The sequence below is a fragment of the Miniopterus natalensis genome, chromosome 17 (genome assembly GCF_054644295.1).
Source record: "Miniopterus natalensis isolate mMinNat1 chromosome 17, mMinNat1.hap1, whole genome shotgun sequence".
Taxonomy (NCBI): Eukaryota; Metazoa; Chordata; class Mammalia; order Chiroptera; family Miniopteridae; genus Miniopterus; species Miniopterus natalensis.
Window position 1 is genome coordinate 33001969 of NC_142097.1, and position 19067 is coordinate 33021035.

At 38.0% G+C, this 19067-nt stretch overlaps 1 protein-coding gene and 1 pseudogene across 11 annotated transcripts in view; both read left to right on the top strand.

The window, feature by feature from the left end:
• Positions 1 to 19067, top strand: part of ACACA (acetyl-CoA carboxylase alpha) — a 219909-nt gene that overhangs the window by 97524 nt on the left and 103318 nt on the right. For 9 of the 11 annotated variants that reach the window (XM_087826242.1, XM_016210681.2, XM_016210686.2 and 6 more), the window contains 6 exons: positions 1436 to 1549; positions 2720 to 2833; positions 3782 to 3871; positions 5445 to 5563; positions 16185 to 16208; positions 18838 to 18981. In XM_087826242.1, coding sequence (XP_087682368.1) covers positions 1436 to 1549; positions 2720 to 2833; positions 3782 to 3871; positions 5445 to 5563; positions 16185 to 16208; positions 18838 to 18981 — 605 coding nt within the window. The remainder of the gene's footprint in view (positions 1 to 1435; positions 1550 to 2719; positions 2834 to 3781; positions 3872 to 5444; positions 5564 to 16184; positions 16209 to 18837; positions 18982 to 19067) is intronic. The other 2 variants (XM_016210684.2, XM_087826240.1) reach the window with 1 other exon arrangement.
• LOC148091286 (U4 spliceosomal RNA) lies at positions 10680 to 10789 on the top strand (annotated as a pseudogene).

Sequence of the window (19067 nt, forward strand, 5' to 3'; positions counted from 1 at the left end):
AGGCTCGATCCCGGCCCAGGTCAGGGCGAGTGCGGGAGGCAACCAATTGATGTGTGTTTGTCTCTCTCCCCCTCTCCCTCCCTCCCCCTTCCTCTCTCTGAAAAGCAAAGGAAAAAATATCCTCGGGTGAGGATTAAAAAACAAATACAAAACAAAACAAAAAAACCTATTTACCCTGTGACATGGAAAGTAGTAGAGATTGTAGAAACAGTGTTTTGGGAAATGCATATCTGCTCCAAAAGCCAGAAGTCCCAAGCTTTTATTTCTGCAGCTCTGGTCATGGATTATAAAGACTCTCCCTGAGAAGAGTCAAAGTATGAAATGGAGATTCTTGAAGAAAATGGCTAGTAATCAAGGTACGGAGGAGATTAAAAAGCAGCGACAGGAAGCCTTTTGGGATCTGGTCGTCTTTCATATCCTATTGATAGTAAGGGGAAAATAAAAACTCACTAAATATAAAGGCAATTATTTCAAACTCCCAAGTAGAGGGAGCTATACCTAAATGTGTATATTTTATGTGGTGTGGTATTAAGAACTACTACAAATAGCTCTGTAAATTTCAAAAAGGACAGACCTTTATGAAAACTGCATGTGCCATTTTTCAGCTTAGATGAAAATTACGGGGATGAATTTAGGGAATAAACTGACATTCCACTGGAGAAGAAATACTTTTCTCAAAATATGATAGAGGTTTTTCTTAACAATTTTTAATTTTTAGAAGAGGAACGACCCAGTGCTGAGTAAACCATGGATTGTATTGTAGGATCTGCGTTTTTTCTTCTAATCCATCTAAGGATTCACCATGTTTAGATACTGTGGAATGTTTCTTGGTACAGCAAGAGGATAAATGATTTCGGGTATAGAATTCTCAGAATATGAGATGGTGTTTTTATTTAGTGTGTGTTTATAAGTGAATAATTTGTTCTTGTGTTTCTGTTTTGCACCCCTGGGATGCTGAACATTTGGTTTGTGGAATGAAAACCACCAAGAGTGGTTCCTTTTGCTTTACATTTTGCCATTTTTTCCCCTCTAAAGTGGGAGAGGGAACAGGAAGCCTTTAGTCCCTGTATTATTTAAAACCTCTTAAAACATCATCTGTTATTTCTTACTCAGAATCCCTTGACCCATTTTAATGGTCTCTGATGATTTCTTCTGCATGTTAAAAGTACAGTGTTGGTTTATAAAATACATTCAGAATGTTGAATCTGAATGAGTGACGGATTTAGGCTTCTTCCCCTAGCAGCAACTTCCTCTGGGATCATCTTTACCACGTTGTTTGGGATAAAACACAAAACAAATACCAGCAAGTTTGCATTTTTTTATTAGTCCAGCTATGTTTACTTTGTTTTTATTCCCTTTCCCCCATTTCAAAGTCCTATCCACCCCAGTTTCTTCTCATGTGGATGTGTATGCTCTTTTCCACATAAACAATTAGGATCAGTTGTGTGGCCGGGACCCTACGCTCACTGATGAGCTGCTGAATATCCTCACAGAGCTAACTCAACTCAGTAAGACCACCAATGCTAAAGTGGCACTCCGAGCACGCCAGGTAAGGACGCTTGTTGATTTCTTGAAGGAGGAATGATTTTTATATGTTGGGCAATGAGCTTTACTCCAACGCCTTATGTCCCATTGCCCTCAGAACAAATGTTTTTATGTGGGATATGTTTTGTATAAAGAGAAAGGAGAAGATTAACATTGAGTCTCCTTAAAATAGGAGTCCTTTCCCCATATAAAGTCCTGTTATCATTCCCCACCTTCCTGCTAGCCCTGTGATGGTAAATCAGGGTCATGTGGAGGAAGGCAATAGGCTCAACATTCCTTACTTCCCAAAGGGAGCTTAGAAGCAGGTGAAAACTTTTAAGTGTATGGGGGAAAAATCAAGTGTGGAAAGCAGAAAGATAATGAAATGAATCTCGGATGCTAGCAATCAGAACAACCCCAGAGAAGTCCAGTTAGTTTCACCCTGTAGTCTTCATTTCCATTCCAAAAGGTTTCAGCAGGGAAGCCCAGAGTTGGCGCTCCCTTTGTGTTTCAGTCCATGGGCACTGACAGGGAAGCAGCATTTGAAGCTGTTCAGTGACCTTCTGCTTTCTCTACAATTGTATCCATGTCACTGAACTACTCAAAGTTATTGAACCTCTCAGTGACCTGCTGAGAGTATTCAGGTCCTACCGTGTTTGTTTGTGACACTACTTTCACTCTCCCTGCTCCTCACATGCATTGGTGTTACATCCCAAAGCCTCTTTCTTGATACTGAGGACCTGGGGCTGTCCGAGCAGTTTTTCCTAGTCTTTCTTTCTACTTCAGAGTTGCAAAAGGCTAGCTCTGCTGCATCTGCCTTTCCCACAGCTGCTCCCTGCCAGACCTGATTCCCAATTAACAGCTAGTCAAGCAGTCCAGAGGACTAGAAGCTTTGCAATGGTAAAATCACATGCACTGATGGAACTTGATTGAAGCTGTTTTCTCTCCCTTCCCCCTACCCCCATGGGAAATTGCCCACAACGCAAATCATGGTGAGAGTCAACTGAGATGCAGTATTGGTGGCATTGGCTTTATATTACAGGACCTAGAAGTTGTTTCACTTGGTCTCTGTTTTATCTTTGATGCCTGCACTTAGAGATTTATATTTATTGCTTTTGTATCAGAGTGGCCTAATAGGAGCCTAGAATAATCACTCCCACAGGAACTTATGCCTCTTATTTTGCTCTCACTCTAGGTTCTTATTGCCTCCCATTTGCCATCATATGAGCTTCGCCATAACCAAGTAGAGTCTATCTTCCTATCTGCTATTGACATGTACGGACATCAGTTTTGCATTGAAAACCTGCAGGTATACTTATAGCCCTTTTCTACCAAGAGTGCCTCTCTGTACTCTTGTTCCCTTTATTTCTTAGCATAGTTTAATTGAGTAATCAATCAATCAATTTTGATTTTTTGTGTAATGAAATTTTATACCTTGACTTTCTAAAATGATTTATACTTATGAATATTTTTTCATTAAAAATGCAGTTAGAATTGTGGTTTAGCTTAAAAATCAAATAGGCCTGCCTTGATAGAAGTGTCCTATTGAAGTCTACTACTTCTTGTGCTTTCATTTTATTTTAATGCTTACTGTTAATTAAGCTTTATATAGAGCAAATTTTGTAAGAGTACTGACTAATTTTATTAATTGGAAGGACCTTGACTATTATTTTTTAAACAACATCATTTTCTCAGAAATGACTTTCTATATGTCTACCTGAACATAAGGACTATTATTTTTTAAACAACATCATTTTCTCAGAAATGACTTTCTATATGTCTACCTGAACATATATCTAGCCAAGGGAATCTTAACGCTTTCTCTCAGATTTCTTTCTGGGGAATCTAGAGAGGGAAGAAGGATGTTTTTGTTTATTTGGTTCATAGCTGAAGTAAAGGGCTTCAGTTGGGGTTCAGTTCTATGGTTTACCATAGTGGAGTATTGAGACAATATTTAAGAAGTTGAGTACAGATATATGTCAGAAAGGTAATAATAGTCATAAATACTATAATGCATATAATTAATACATTCTATGAATTATTAACTCCGAATGCTCACAACAGCCTGTAAGTATAGGTATTATTATTTTCCCCATTTTGTAGCTTAAGGAAGCTGAGCACAAAGGAGGTAAGTTTGTACATGACATTCATAGACAAAATTCTTAAGTTTCACTAAAATACTTCAAATCCTAAATACTATCCATTGGAATTGTTCTCTTTGACTGTAATGGTTTAAGTTTGTCTTTGTACCTTCCAGAAACTCATCTTGTCTGAAACATCTATTTTTGATGTCCTGCCAAACTTCTTCTACCACAGCAACCAGGTGGTGAGAATGGCAGCTCTGGAGGTAAGTTTTCTTAGTAACATGATAGGACATGACATTTTTCTTGGTTTCTAGTTGATTTCTTCTTTCTATTTGGCTATTGTGTCAGTTCTTTTTCTTTGGCCTTAAAGTTCTTAAGAGTAGAGTCGTCTTTTCTCATGAAACTAATGCTGAACTGTGATCTAGCTTTACCCAAGCGTTTCTGCTGAACTAGTCACCAGCATCTAGGGTCCAATCACAGGAAAATTGCTGCTAGCATTTTTTAGTAGTCTACTTCCTAGGTATATTTGGTTCTCCCATTTCATAATGAGTTAGGATTCCCTACAACACAATAAGTGAAAAAAAAATATGGCTGTTCAGAACATGTAACATTTTGTGATTTGGGCCAATAAAATGGATTTTAATTATATTCTGAATTGTCAAGCAGCTCTTGTGAGATATTTCATCATGAGGAAAAAAAGTAATAACATTAATGAATTATGTTTTAGGTGCTTTATTTTTCTCATTTAATCCTACAATTGTTTCATGAAGTAAGAAGAAAGTGAGACTCTGAGATGTTAAGTGACTTGTCTAAATTCACACAGACAATAAGTGGAAGAGTTTGCGTTTGAATCTGGTTCACAAACTTTTCTGTTTCCACTTCAGCTCACTACCTCATTAAGCACAAAACTGCAGGTCCTGAATACTGCTGTAAAACTGCCAAGTGGATGTTTTTTGAAGATGAGGAAAAGGGGCGTTTTAGATGATCTTATGTAATATGACATCCCTACAATCTGTTGCAAGCTCTTTTGAGTTACCCTGTTTGTATTCTGTAGGTAGAATATAATGTATCCCACTCAGTAGATACCAAATTTTAAAAATTTCTAAGTGTTTAACAGTACTTTCACACCATTTAATGAGAAGTCTCCTTATGTACCTCACATGCCGTTAGAATTCCATGTAGCATTTTATGTGCATGGTAAATTGTATGAAGTGTGCAAGGTTGGACTGCTGTTTTTTGCTGAGATGTAGCCTGTTGCTGTTTCTCTTAACTATTGAGTCAAGTAGTGTGTTTGAGATATTATATATCAAATTATGCCTTACTGCTTTTGCCTAAAATTGATTTCAGGCAATGGGAAAGCTAAACAACAAAATAAAGGTACAAGATAGTAAAAAGGTTGGACAGTACTGCAGTTCTTTCAGTCTTCTATCTTTACTCCTCAAGTGGTCCAGAGTCAGTCCCTTTCATTTTCTCATGCTTGCTTTTATCTCCTGTTGAAATGATCACATGTAATGAGTTATTAGTCATGGTTCTATGTGCTCTCTTTTACTAAAAAGCAAACCTCCTGAGTTTAGTTTAATGTGAAAGGTTTATGGCACACCTAGAGGTATCCAGCAGAGTCAGCCTAGTTTTGTTTCCATTTATAGCCATGGGTATAGTTTTAAGATTCCAACTTTATTAGTGAAAACAGGGTATTTTTATACAGAGCCTTGAGACTTCTGTCACCACCTTCTGCCTCAGATAGATACCTCTTTTCAAGACTGTCTCTTTTCTGGGCTAACCATCTCTTAGCTTCTGTTTTTAAAGTGTATTTACTGAGGATTACTTTTTAACCAGGTGTATGTTCGAAGGGCTTATATTGCCTATGAACTTAACAGCGTACAACACCGCCAGCTTAAGGACAACACCTGCGTGGTGGAATTCCAGTTCATGCTGCCCACATCTCATCCAAACAGGTGAGTCGGAGCTGGTGTGTGCACCTGAGCCAGCCAGCACTCCATCAGGACAGTTAAGGGGATTAATGTGGATGACAACCCCATGTTTTTTAAAGCTAGAAATGTACAGCAGAAAATGAACGAATTTAAACCATGAGAGCCTCTTCTGCCCACTTTTTTTTTTTTTTACCTTTGACCTGAAGAGATAAAGTATGGTCTAATTAAGATAAAAATTTAGGATTACTTCATTAATTTTTGCTTATATTATGTCACTGAGGAAACATAGTTCTTTCTTTTTTTAAAAAGTTAGCAAGAATTTACTAGCATTTTACTTGCTGGAACTTTGCCAGAAAATCACTTTTTTTTTTTTTTTTTTTTTTTTAGCAGGTGGAACATAAAAATATCTTGGGTGGAATGCTTTTCTTTTCAATGTGTTTGTTATGGGTTAAGGTTATACCTAATCCTATTTCATTATCTTCCTAAAAACAGAGACCTGAATTTAGCAGTTGACATGCAGTCAGTTTTTAAAAATCACACTCCAGAAGCAAACTTAAATTCAAGTAAATTACATAATTAAGCCATGCTAATTCCACTATTTTCCCTTCCTAAGTCCTTAAAAAAATTAAATGTATATATGGAAATTTAATTCAGTATTGCTTTGGTTTTAAAATGAAAACACTTTATCTTGTAGTATACTCATTTATTTTTAAACTCTTCTGAGGCAGTGAAAACCTAGGAATTCCACCCACACATATGTTCATCCCCTTTTGTATTTTTATTCTTTTTAGTAATACCACAGGAAATATAAACACCACAGCCAATCTTAAGCTGCCCCCCTCATTTCTTCTTTATAGCCTTTGGTTCTTCACTTTATATTACAAAGTACTGTGTCTTTGGGGGCCCTTCGTTACAGACACCAGAAATAGCTTTGTTCTGAATTGCTGCTTCACCCAAAGCAGTAGAAACCCTTCCTAGAGACAAAGGAGTCTGTGCTGAGACTTTTGGCCACTGGATGCCACTGTTGATCCAGCAGAGGTCAGCAGATGAACAGAGAGAGGCATCTTCAGAAAAAGTACTTCTCTCCTTTGTCTCAGAAGATCCTTTCACTTCTCTACCTCAAAAATACCTTATGGCTGGCAGAGAAAAGCATATGTCCTTGATTTCGCAAGCACCTCTCAGTACATTTTTGCCTCCATGGGTTTCAGAATCTCATTTTCTGGAAACGAATGGTTGTCCTTCAGCGAGCAGCGAAGTACTCATGGCACACATGGGCTCAGCCCTCAGTCGTCTTTCTTTTCCTGCATTCCTTGAATAATTGTAGAGAACTACAAGCTACACTTAATGCTCTTTGTAATTCTCAGGACATTCTCCTTCCTTCCTGCTTTCCACATCTCTTCCCTTTGGGCAGTGATTTGTAGTCAGGCCGCAGAGCTGCTTGTGATTTCCTTCTCTCCTCATCGCTCCCCTTGTCTTTCTGAATTGCTCTCCCTGCCCTACTTTTTTATTTGCGGATCTGTGTCCAGTTTGGTGAGGGATAGTTGACTGGAAAATGAGAGAAATGCTTCTTAACTGTTAAGAAATCTTATTTGCTTTTCTATCTCAAGGGTGTGAATCTTAATTATTTCTGATATGGTTTCAAAACTTGTGTACTTGTCCCTCCCAACATCTGAGGTATATGCACCTCCATGGATAAAGACCAGACTTGGACAGACTGTAATTCTGTGGGCTCTTGAAAGTCTTCCTTGGGTGTGCGAATGTAAAATTATACACCGCTGGATTATTATCATCATTGTTGGTATAAAGTTGAAGGTAAAGATAAGGGCAAATAAAGGAGGAAAGATAAAATAATCTTCTGACAACCAGAAAAAAATGTAAAAATTACTTTAATGCTTTTTTTAGATCTAAAGTCCTTGTTAGTTTAGGAACATAAAGTGCGTTACCTGATTAAATCACAGAATGATATATTCAGTTTAGCGTCTAATTTATTCAGTTATCACACCTTGAACTTTAGAAGGTTTTGATTTCTCTTACAAATGTCTTTGTTACGATTTGGATTTGTGACCTTATTCTGACACCAGCTGGTGTGCTGCAGTTCAGTTGGGACGCTGCCCACCTCACATTAGAGCAGATGACACAAGTTCAGGACTCAGTTCTCCACAAAACTACTCCTACATCACATGGGGCCACAGGGGGGGTTCCCAGGCCACCACATTTTTTACCAACTGGCTACAAATTTGGGGGCTCCTCTGACCCTCAGGTTCAGCAACTCATTAGAAAAACTTACTTGATAGAACTCAGGAATGCACTATATTTATAATCACAATTTTATCATAAAGGATATAGATTGGGACCAGCCAAATGAAGAGACACATTGAGTAAGGTCTGGGTGGGTCCTGAACACAGAGCTTCTGTTCTTCCTCTGTGGAATCTCAGGATATGTCATCCTCCCATCATATCAATGTGTTCACCAACCAAGAAGTTCCATTGAGCTTCAGTGTCCAGAATTTTTATCAGGGTTTCATTACAACAGCATGATTGATTAAATCATAGGCCACATGATTACACTCAATCTCCAGCCCCTTTCCCCTCCGCAGAGGTCCAGAGGGCTCAAAGCCCCCAACCCTCTAATCACATGGTTGGTTCTTCCTAGTGAGCAACCGCTGTCCTGAGTTATTTCATCTCTCAGCATAAATTCAGGTGTGATCCAAGGTGCCCATGAATAATGAAGACACTTCTGTTACTTGAGAAATTCCAAGGATTTAACCTCTCTCTCAGGAACCAGGGACAAAGGCCAAATTCTTTATTATATAGTAGGCCTGCTTACCTTACAAAAGAACTCTAGAGTCTCTTAGTTTTAGCTACTTTTGAGCCAAGTTTCAACTTTTTTTCTAACTCCAGTACTATTATTATTTTCTATTCTTACTATTTTGAACAAGCAGTTAATTAGTATAAGCACATTGTTTCTTATTCTACAGAAATAAGTTACAGGAGACTATCTGCCAGTGTCCATTCCACTCCCAGTCCTTTAAGGCGCCAAAGACACGATTATGTCCACTAACCTCTAAGTTAATAATTATCAGAATTATCTAGGAAATGTCATAAAAATGCACATATTGGGGCCCTGACTCCCAAGATTCTAATTTACTTTGAACCGGAGTCCAGAGGACCACTTTTTGAAAAAGCTTTGATAATTCTGATGAAAAACTACAATTGAGAATCACTACTGCTAGACCAGCACTGTCCAACAGAAACACAGTAATCCCCCTTATCCATGGAGGATATATTCCAGGACCCCCATGGATGCCTGAAGCCATGGGTAGTACCAAACCATATATTATATACATTATATACACACATACAATCATATGTGTGTGTGTGTGTGTGTGTGTGTGTGTACTGCTTTTTCCTATACAGACATATCTATGATAAAGTTTAATTTATCAACTAGGCACAATAAGAGGTTAACAGCAATAGCTAATAATAAAATAGAACAATTATAGCAACATACTGTAATAAAAGTTATGTGAATGTAGTCTTTCTCTCAAAATATCTTACTAGAAGGGTGCTGTACTCACCCTTCTTGTGATGATGAGACAATGACTGTGATGAGGTAACGTGAGGTACTCAGAATGGCGCACAATTTAAAACTTATGAATTGTTCATTTCTGGAATTTTTCATTTAATATTTTCAGAACTTGGTTGACCACAGGCACCTGAAACCACAGAAAGGGAAACTGCAGATAAGGGGGATTACTGTATAATACAAGCCACATATGTAATTTTTAATTTTCTATTGGCCACATTTAAAAGTGTAGTAAAAGATAAAATTACTTTTAATAACATTTTATTTAACCTGTTATATTCAAGACACTATTTCAATATGTAATAAAAAATTATTAATAAGATATCTTTCTTCATACTAAGTCTTTGAAATTTATGTATATTTTATGCTTAAAGCATGTCTGGATACAGGTAGCCATATTTCAAATCTTCCTAGCCACATGGATGGCTCAATACTAGACCAAAATTTAATTAGGACTATCATACTAAGTCCTCTTCGTTTTATGTTCATAAAGTAGTACCCCTTGGAGGAATTAAAAAACCAAAAACCTCTTATTTTTATGTTGCTTGTTCTTAGTAGTTACAGGAATTATCCACACCTGATATTATAGATATTCTGCTGTGACATTTAATGCATGTTTTAAAAAATATTCAATGAGAACAGAGAATAGGCACATGAATATACATATTTTACTTATCAATACAAAACAGAATTTTATGATATTTTTCCCAGTTGGGATTAACAAACAAAAATTCTTGGGAAAGAAAATAGACATATTCTTTAACCAAGTTTTGCGTTTCCTTCCCTGGCAATTGGTCTTCGCATTCTTAGCCAGGCATTCATTTGAAGAAAACTAAATATGTCCAGCAAGTCCTAAGAAGTGAATATCTTTCTAAGGTATGTTATCAAAGCAAGACTGCAGTCTCCTGTTGTGTATGGGGTCACCTGGTAGAATTCCATTCCTGCAGTTTGTTTTTGACTAGTGGTTTAGACCTCACGGGTTAGGGTGAAACATGGCTTTCTGCCTGCAAACTGACAACAGCAGAGTATTTTTTCAGGAAAATATCTTTGATACTGTTTGGGTTGAAGACCCATGTCCCATTAGGACATGTTTTTATTTTGGGGGATGTAGGCAAAACACAAGCGATTTCCATTGCAAAATAACTGGAGCAGCCTCTAGGAAGGGCGAAGGGACCCCCTTTTTTTTAGCACACTTGGGCAGTTAGTGGGTAGCTAACATATTTGCTAACTTTTTACTTTTGTTTAAATTAATTATAGGACTTTGTATTGCTCGAGATTTTTTAATACCTTAAAGTTTTTTAATTTTACTGTGGAAAGAACACTTAACATGAGATCTGTCTACCCTCTTAACAAAATTTTAAGTGTACAATATTGACTCTAGGTATAATGTTGTACAACAGATCTCTAGCACTTACTCCTTTTGCTTAACTAAAACATATACTTGACATTTAGTTACTCTGTGTTTCAGTATAATTTGACTGTGTTTTTTCCTAATACTGCTCTCAATATTTCAGAAAAAGAAGCAGATGACTAAACAGCTTATTTCTAATCTCAAGCTTTGCGTAGTGGCAGTATCGTAGCCAATGAGGTTTATCCGAGGCGCGATGATTGCTAATTGAAAACTATTTCTAATTTCAATGACTTTCTGCATCCTTCTTGCTAGGTAGGCTTCAGTCAAGGTATGTTATCTTCTTCTTGATCTTTTCAAGGCTTCCAAGTTTTTTTCTGGGAAATGTAGTTGCAATTTATTTGGCATTCCTAGGTCTTGCTTACCAGAGGATCCAGTTATTAGAGCTTCACTCGGAAGTTCCTGGTGTAAATATACCCTTTTCTTCTTAAACTACCTTCACTTGAATATTAGTAGAAGTAGAGATTTTCCTGACTTAAGCATAATAGGAAACCTATATATATGTGACATGTGTGTTTTTCTTTATCTTCTTAGCATTTAAAGGCTATGTCCTACTGTATGTGAATTTTTTTTGAGGGGAGGGAACATTTTTTTAAAAAAGTGGCTTGTAACCAGTTAGCAAATGGTTTTTAAAGGAAAAGTGAATGAGTTTCTTCAGTCATTTTCTTGTTGCAGGAATAGTCTGGACGGCTGGTCTGTACAAAGAGAACATTTTATTATTACCCAGATTTTCAGGACTGATTCTGTTGTCTAAGATTCCATCAGCCCAGCTCTTTAGTGAGTTCCACCAGTATTTTACGTGGATTGATCCTGGAGCTCAGACTATATCGTTAAGCATTCCTTTTTCTTCTCCAGTTAGGCTCAGGGCTTAGAGCCTGAGGTGTGTGTGCCTGTCTTTTTTCCCATTCTGAAACCCTAGTTTATCACTCACTGCACTAGTAATGGAAACGCTCGTTACACTAAAACATCATCCTGAATGTCTTTATTTTGGACAAGTCATCGAATCATTGGACATTCAAGATTTCACTTAGCTTTGGGCATATTAAATTACTGAGAATAATCTGGAAACTGATAAGTTGTTTAGTCAGCCTATATATTTGATATTCTAAAATATAGCTATATTTATACAAACATATATAAAGTACATTTTCCCATAAACTCTGGCTGTGCATATGGCTGTACATATTATGACAGTTGGGGAGTTTAAAATTTATAACTTCAAATGATTTTCAGGAGAAATACACATTAACAAACATAGTTTATTTTTTAAAAACTTTATCTGTGATTCAAATAAGCATCAAATTGATGCAAGAGATGGAAGTATATTTTGTATGTTTCTATACATATGTAATGGGTGAGGACCTATTGGTGTTTATTTCCACCTATTTCTTAGATGGAAATCCATGCTTTAGTTGAGTTGTATTGTGCCTTCTCTGCTATTTGCTCCTTGTGAACTTGGCCTTCTTTGTTATAATGTTTTAATTCAAGTACTTTTTTTTTATGTCTCACATCCAGAAGAGGTCGGCTGTGTTCTCCCCTGATAGCACATGTTTTAGTCATGACTGAGTTTAGGCTGCTTGGCACCTTCAATGTTTAGCTGTCAGTGGATGACCTCTGGACCTTCTTTTTATGAAGAAGGTTGTGAGGAAGTTCAGGAATCAGAAGCCTTCCATGTGACTAATCAGCAGCTGCTGCCATTTTTGAGAATTCTGATAATCTTTGACACCCAGAGATTAGACTCTTCTTTGGATCATACCGAGACACTCAAAAGTCACCCAACTTGTAGCATTTTTTAGCAGCAGGAGCACTAGGTTGTAGTTAGCAGGCCAGAAAGAGCTATAAATAAATAAAATCCTATAGTGCTTGCTTCCTTCATTCAGGGTAGTGTGCTGATAAGATGCAAGCATCTGGGAGAAGAGAAGATTCTCAGCAGGTTTAAGTGCTTACCAAAGTGCTTTCCTGTATCCATGGCTCAGCTGCTAGTCTCTGCTGTGTTATTTTGGCACTCTAGACTTGTAAGATTGGAGAGTCGAGTTTAAAACTCTCAATATATCATTAGAGTAGCCCAAGGTCCCTTCTTGTCAGAGAAGACTAGCTGATTCCAGGGGGAAGGAAAAGCAGAATCCAGGGCACCTGTAAATCCCTGTAGTTTTGTGCTGTGGGTTTGTAGCTAATTATACAGCAGGCAGCAGTAATATGCTGGAACTCTGTTGGAATACTTGTTTCAGAAAGCAAAATCTTCCAGCAGAGCCAAGAAGGGCTTTGAAGGGGCTGCAAATGAATGAATCCGTGATCATTTTATTATAAACTAAAGCTCTACATTGGAATCAGGGCATCTGAACTGCAAGGAGGTGGTGGGGGAGATGCCCATAGAAATGCATGGTTCAGATGTGTTTTAAAACTCTTGATTTGGATTCTCCTGCAGAAATATAGTCACGTAAGGAGACCACCACTGGTCACAGCCAGTCAGATTGCTCTATATCCTATGATACTGCTGTTAGCAACTGCTAGTAGGTTATTCAGCCGACCTCTTCTGATTCTGCTTTGCTGCTTGATTTCAAAAGATTTGCCCTATATGGCTCTCAGTCACAGCTTGATGTAACCACTGCTTGTTTGCATGCATCCCCATCATTTTCATATAGGGTCTCCCCCCCCTTCAAGTTAGAAGGCGAAAGAATCAGGAGCATTTTTATATGATAAAATATTTATGTAGGACCAGCTAGAATCAAACAAAATGAAATTCAGCTGGAAGGGATGGCAGACGGCTCAGAGAACTTGTAACTGCCAGAGAAGTCAGTGTTCCTTAAATAAAGAGGGTTCAGCTAGCAGGCAGCAACTCTGACTTTGCATTCATATTGAAGCAGGCTCTCCAGCCATTCCAGGCAGACAGATCAATAAAATCAGAGGTGACTTAATGCCAAGAACTTCAGAATTCAAAGGATTTCTCTTGTCCTTCTTTAAATTTATTCTATATTGATGTGGAATGCTAGCCTCGGAAACTGAGATGAGAAATTGCCCGGTTTAGATTCTGGTTTATGACAGCCTATTGAACAGTATCCTTGGAAAGCGTCCCCTTTGGTTTCTCAGTTATCACACCTGTAAAATGGAGCTGTTCTATTGGAAGGAAAATGATTCCAATATTTATTAAAACATTGTGAATGAAGATTCATCATAAGTGCTTTGAATAGCCTAAACAGCAAATGTCTTATGAGAAGTGAATTTATATCCCATGTATTTGAAAACGCAGTTGATTGCCTTATCAGATATTGAGCAATTGAACTATTTTTGCTTGATGGGTATGCAGTGGAATGTGGTAGATTTTATTTTATTTTATTTTTATTTTTAGCTATATAAATGGAATATTTGACTCATATACAATCTCTTCCTTGATTGTTTATTTTTGTGCAGACCGTGCATCTAGCTTTCTAGTGTATCACAATAGTGTACAGTATGCCATGCTGGTCATATTCTTAAATTGATCAGATAGCCCCTGATAGGGTAACAAAATCATTATGGACATGGCTAAGTATTTACCTGGCAATAGAGAATTTATCCTTTCTTCCCTTTAGCCCCACAGATTCTTATTGTACCAAAAGGGAAAAGCTGCCTCTAAACTTACCTCTTACATGATTGATTTGGTGCCATTTCTTTAAAAACTGGAGATGTTGGAAGTTTTTGTTCATACCCCATACTGTGTAGATGGTACACAATTTCTGTGACAAAGCAGCAGGGGGCTCCCTATGAGAGCTTGAGAATTGCTGATGGAGAAGGGCTGGCTTTTTGTTGGTGGTGTTTTTTTCAATTCAGGCCCTTTTCTGCTGAAAACTTGGCCCTCATCCTGTGAAGACTCCCTAAGGGATTAGAGTGTAGCTGCAGAAGCAGCGAGACCATTTTATTACTGTAAGAAATTGGTTAACAGTTGAGAGAGATTATACTTGTTTCTGAATTCCAGAAACCTGGATAGATGGAGCCTGAGATTGCTTTGGTTGTAGGGTTCTTCTCTCTGAACTGAGTAAGGTTCATGGGAAGGGACTGTACAGGTGACTCCTTTCTTTAGAATCCTTTATATCTTAAATGGAAAACTTTCCTATATTTCTCATTAGCATCTACATTTAGTTCTCTTAGTTTCACTTCCCTCTGCTCCTGAACCTATGCATATATCATGTTTGTTGATAAGGGCCCAATGCATTACAACTAAGACTCTTTTGTAAAATGAAACCCGTTCCCCTGAGTGAGAGGCTCAAAGAATCCACAGAGCAGAGGTGCAGGTTTTTGCTCTTGCTGCCTTAGGAATTCACTCTGTGATACAGGTTTGATGCAGAGAGCATTGCTACTCACAAATCACACAAGGTATACAGTTTGTGTGCAGTGATATGTCACAGCTTTTTATTTATATGGCCAGCTCAGTCTATTCTGTTCCTTTCACTGCCATGGAAAGTGCATCATTTTCCTCCCTCTCTCTTCCTTCCCACATATCATCAGCACCACCCACTATGTTCTGCCCATTAAGTCCTCTGTGTGCCAGAAAACCCCAACAATGATTAAATACTGATAAAAGAATGTTAGAAGGTTAAGATATCAACCAATCAACCCCTTTACAGTCCTCCTAAATTGTGGGTGGTAAGTATAACTTTGCCCTTTTAACATTGGAAATAAGGGTTTTTAATTTGTGTGTTTTTTTCAGTTGAAGAAATGACTGACATATTAAGAAACACAAAGAGTTAGTGGCAAAGACCAAAGAGAATGTAGGAGACTTGCTTTGCAGTTTCCATAATTACCCTAGTCTGTCTGTCATGATTTTGGCACATTCTTTATCAAGAAATTCGAGGGCTAGCCGAATTTAGGTAAGGCTTTATTCATAAAAGGCCTTCAGTTTTAAGCTTATAGCAGTTTTAAAAAGTCATTATTACTCTAAACTCATTTAATTTAAAAAGTTAATTTTTGCATATTATGCCACTCTAGCCATAGAATCATTTATAATTACATTCCTGCTTGATTTTCAGTTCCTTTAAGCTCCTGTACTACAAAGTAACCCTCCTTTCTAACATCAATGCCGCCACCACCGCCACCACCATCACCACCGTCACCATCGTCACCATCGTCACCACCCACCACCCCCCACCCCCCACCCCCACCACCACTACCGCTATCCCATCCAGGTCTATGGGAAGAGGAGCATGGTAGAAGAGAGAAAGGCAGCTTGGGAACCCACTGACTTTTCTTTGGAGGAGAGTTTGTAGATTCATCACATATTAGTAAAATAGGAACAAGAAAGAAAATTCTTTAAGAATCTTGTCAAGAATTATATTTCATGTTGAAGCTCAATATACCATATCATATAACTTAATTTTTATGAGCCTGTGTTTTATCCCTACTCTGCATTATTTTTTGTAATAGAGCTATTAAAAAAATCCATGGTAAATATATTTCGACCCTTTCCATCAACGGCTGCTGTGGTGAGGTAGGTCAGGAGGCATGCCTCATTGGAGGCACCCTGGAGGTTGAAGGGTAATGAGCACTTAATTATGTCTGCTGAATGCCAGAGCTGCCAAATTGGAGCTCCTCACGACTGGTCTGTATCTGCTCTGTCAATTCTTTTATTATGGCTTTTACTAACCTATAAGTAACTAACTGTGGTTGTTTAATTACAGAGGGAACATCCCCACGCTAAACAGGTACCGTATGTTTAGTTTTTTATTTACAATTAAAAGCACCTTTTTTTGTAACTTAGAATAGTGAAATATGGGGAAAATAGCACTATACTGGACAAGCTAATACATTATCTTCTGCCAGGGAGTCAGTCCTGAGCTCCCCTTTGGATGTGCTAAGTTATTCTTTCTACTTGGAAAACATGTCTTCAGCTTTTCTTCAGCTGTTCAAAAAGCAATATTTGAAAAGCTTCAGTATGGAAAAGCTCCTGTCTAGCTGTATATGATAGGGGAGTTGTCTACCTGATGTTCAGCTTTGCTGTAAACATTTTTTTTTTTTTTTGCTAAGTTATGTGTCTAGTTTTGGGCTTTCAGAGGAGAACCCCTTAAGGTTACTCCTATCCTGGTAAATTGTTCCTAATTTTTTTCAGTTTTGAGTTTCTCTTATTTGCTTCTCCTTTTAGAGGGATGCAAATGCAGAAATAGCTGATCTCATGTTTTATCAGTTTGTTAGCTTTTTTTTCTAAAGTGTTATGAAAGTCAAGTTCTATTTCAGACCTATAATAAGGTTTGCATTGGAAAAGTATATTTAAGTTTTGATGTGTATATCCCCGGGAAGAGGTTTTTCTAGGCCAATGTAACACAAGTGATATTTTAGTATTTTGAGTCCCTCCTGCTTCTGAGCCAAGCAAGGCAACACAATGCAAGTTTGAGAGGAAAGGAATTCTGATTGGAATTGAATCCACAAAATGCTAAAGCAATAATAAGTTGGTGGCGAGCTCTTTGTACATGATCAATTATACATTGAAATATTTATAGTCTTATGTTTATTTTGTTCCTCTCCCTTTAAATATTAAGTAATCAAAACTCGTTATAGCTTTTAGAGTCCAATTTGGATGGGGAGAGGAAAGGCAGTGCTTTTGTTTGGTCTTCTTGCCTAGCCTTGGAGAGTTGGCTTGGTTCATTCCTGCCTGCCTTTAGTTGTCCCGGCCCATGAACATAGTACTAGGGGAAACGGAATAGTGGATATTTCCCATGGGGTTCAGTTGACTGAAAATATACTTAACCCCATGTTTGCCACAAGCACAGCCTGTTAGCTTATATAGAGGGAATTCCCTTCAGGTGCTATCTGGAACCCTTTTATGTTTCCTGTCTAATACCAGGCAGGTAGAAAAGATATAATGCCTCACAAACTTGCTCCTTTAGTAAATATATTTGGTGATCCTAGAAAAGAGGATGATAGCATTTTGGAGTTCATACAACTCTGATCCCAGTTTCTAGTGAGCACCATGTGTAAGACTTGCTTGCTGTGTGTTTCATTTGTTTGTTTCATTCATGGTATCAATGGTTTCCTCTCCCACTCTGCCTTTCTATTTCCTAGTACTGTCAAAAGATGAAGTGCCTTCTTCATAGTCATGATTTGCCAAAAGAATAAAAATCTGGAGTGTCAGTCTCTCTGGTCTGTGTGAGCAGCACTTCCATCCTATAAAAAAATTCCATTGCCTTTTATAATTACAATTTGCAGTAGAGTACACAATATGTATCCAGATCTGAAGTCTGCATTGCTGGCTCTCTTCCCCCTGCACTGCTGCAGGTGGTGTACTTAAGGAGATTTTGGAGCAGCTCCCCAAAGTTCAGGTGCCATTGCCTTACTCTGAACTTGCTTCTGATCAGTGTGCCGGTAACACATCAGGCAAGTCCTAGAGGCATCCTTCAGCTTGGTCCTTCCTAACAGTCTGCCCTGATTGACTGGGCATTTGGAAACACTTTACAGTATTACTTATCAGAACATACTGCTGAGGTGCATCAAGGAATATACTGCTTCATTATGTTTTTAGATTGAACAAATCAGTTCAGTTCTCTTCGAGCATCTCCATTTAGCACCTGTTTGTCATGCTTACACATACTGTGAGACCCATGCTCTGCCCTTTCGTATCCTGCTGGGATTTCTTAAGGGCTTTTGGTATAGAAATGTTTAACTATAAAATGGAAATTTTGCAATTTAGGATTGAAAATGTCTCTCTTTCAAAAAGGGAGGAGCTATAATCCTTATAACTGCTATCTCTATCAGCCCATTAGAGAAAAAAGTATCTACCTCATAAGTTCCTTTTATAGGCTGTGACTTGTTTCTGTATGGTAAATAATGTTTTTTATAATGATTGACTAAACCATTCCAGATGACTTAGAGTTGTTGTTGTACATGCATATATCTATCTGTGAATACTTAATCTATTACTGTTCCTAGAGAAAAATGCCTTAAGTGTTGCCTAGTTACAACTCACTTGGCTTGCTAGGGAAGGGGAAGATGCAGGATGGTTTTTAACCCTTATGTGCTGTTTACTCATTAGACACACCATGATGTCATTGTGTTAAAACTGCCATGAAATTCCTGATAGTCCTTAGATTTTTATTTGGAAAAATTTTGGAGTGGTAAAAATATAGCATGTGTGTATAAGTGGGATTGGGGGTAGAATTAAATGAAAGGGTTAATGGGTATATAGCAAGACAGCTTTATCCATAGTGGGTAAAAACCAAATCTGCTCTGCAACCTGACCCTATTTCACAGTTTCCTCCTAGCTCCTTTTCCCTATTGTTACTCTCCCAGTCCTTGCTCCTACCCTCCTTGTCTAACTCACTTGATTGAATTACCGTTTAGAATGTCCTTCTCCTCCAACCTCAACCACTATGGCATGACTCATGTAGCTAGTGTCAGCGATGTGCTGCTGGACAACTCATTCACTCCACCATGTCAGCGGATGGGCGGAATGGTCTCTTTTCGGACTTTTGAAGATTTTGTCAGGTAAGACTGGAACTGTGCCTGTACAAGGGGAGTGATAGGCGTCTGTGTTTTGGGGTCTCAGATTTCTACCAAATGAATAAAGATCC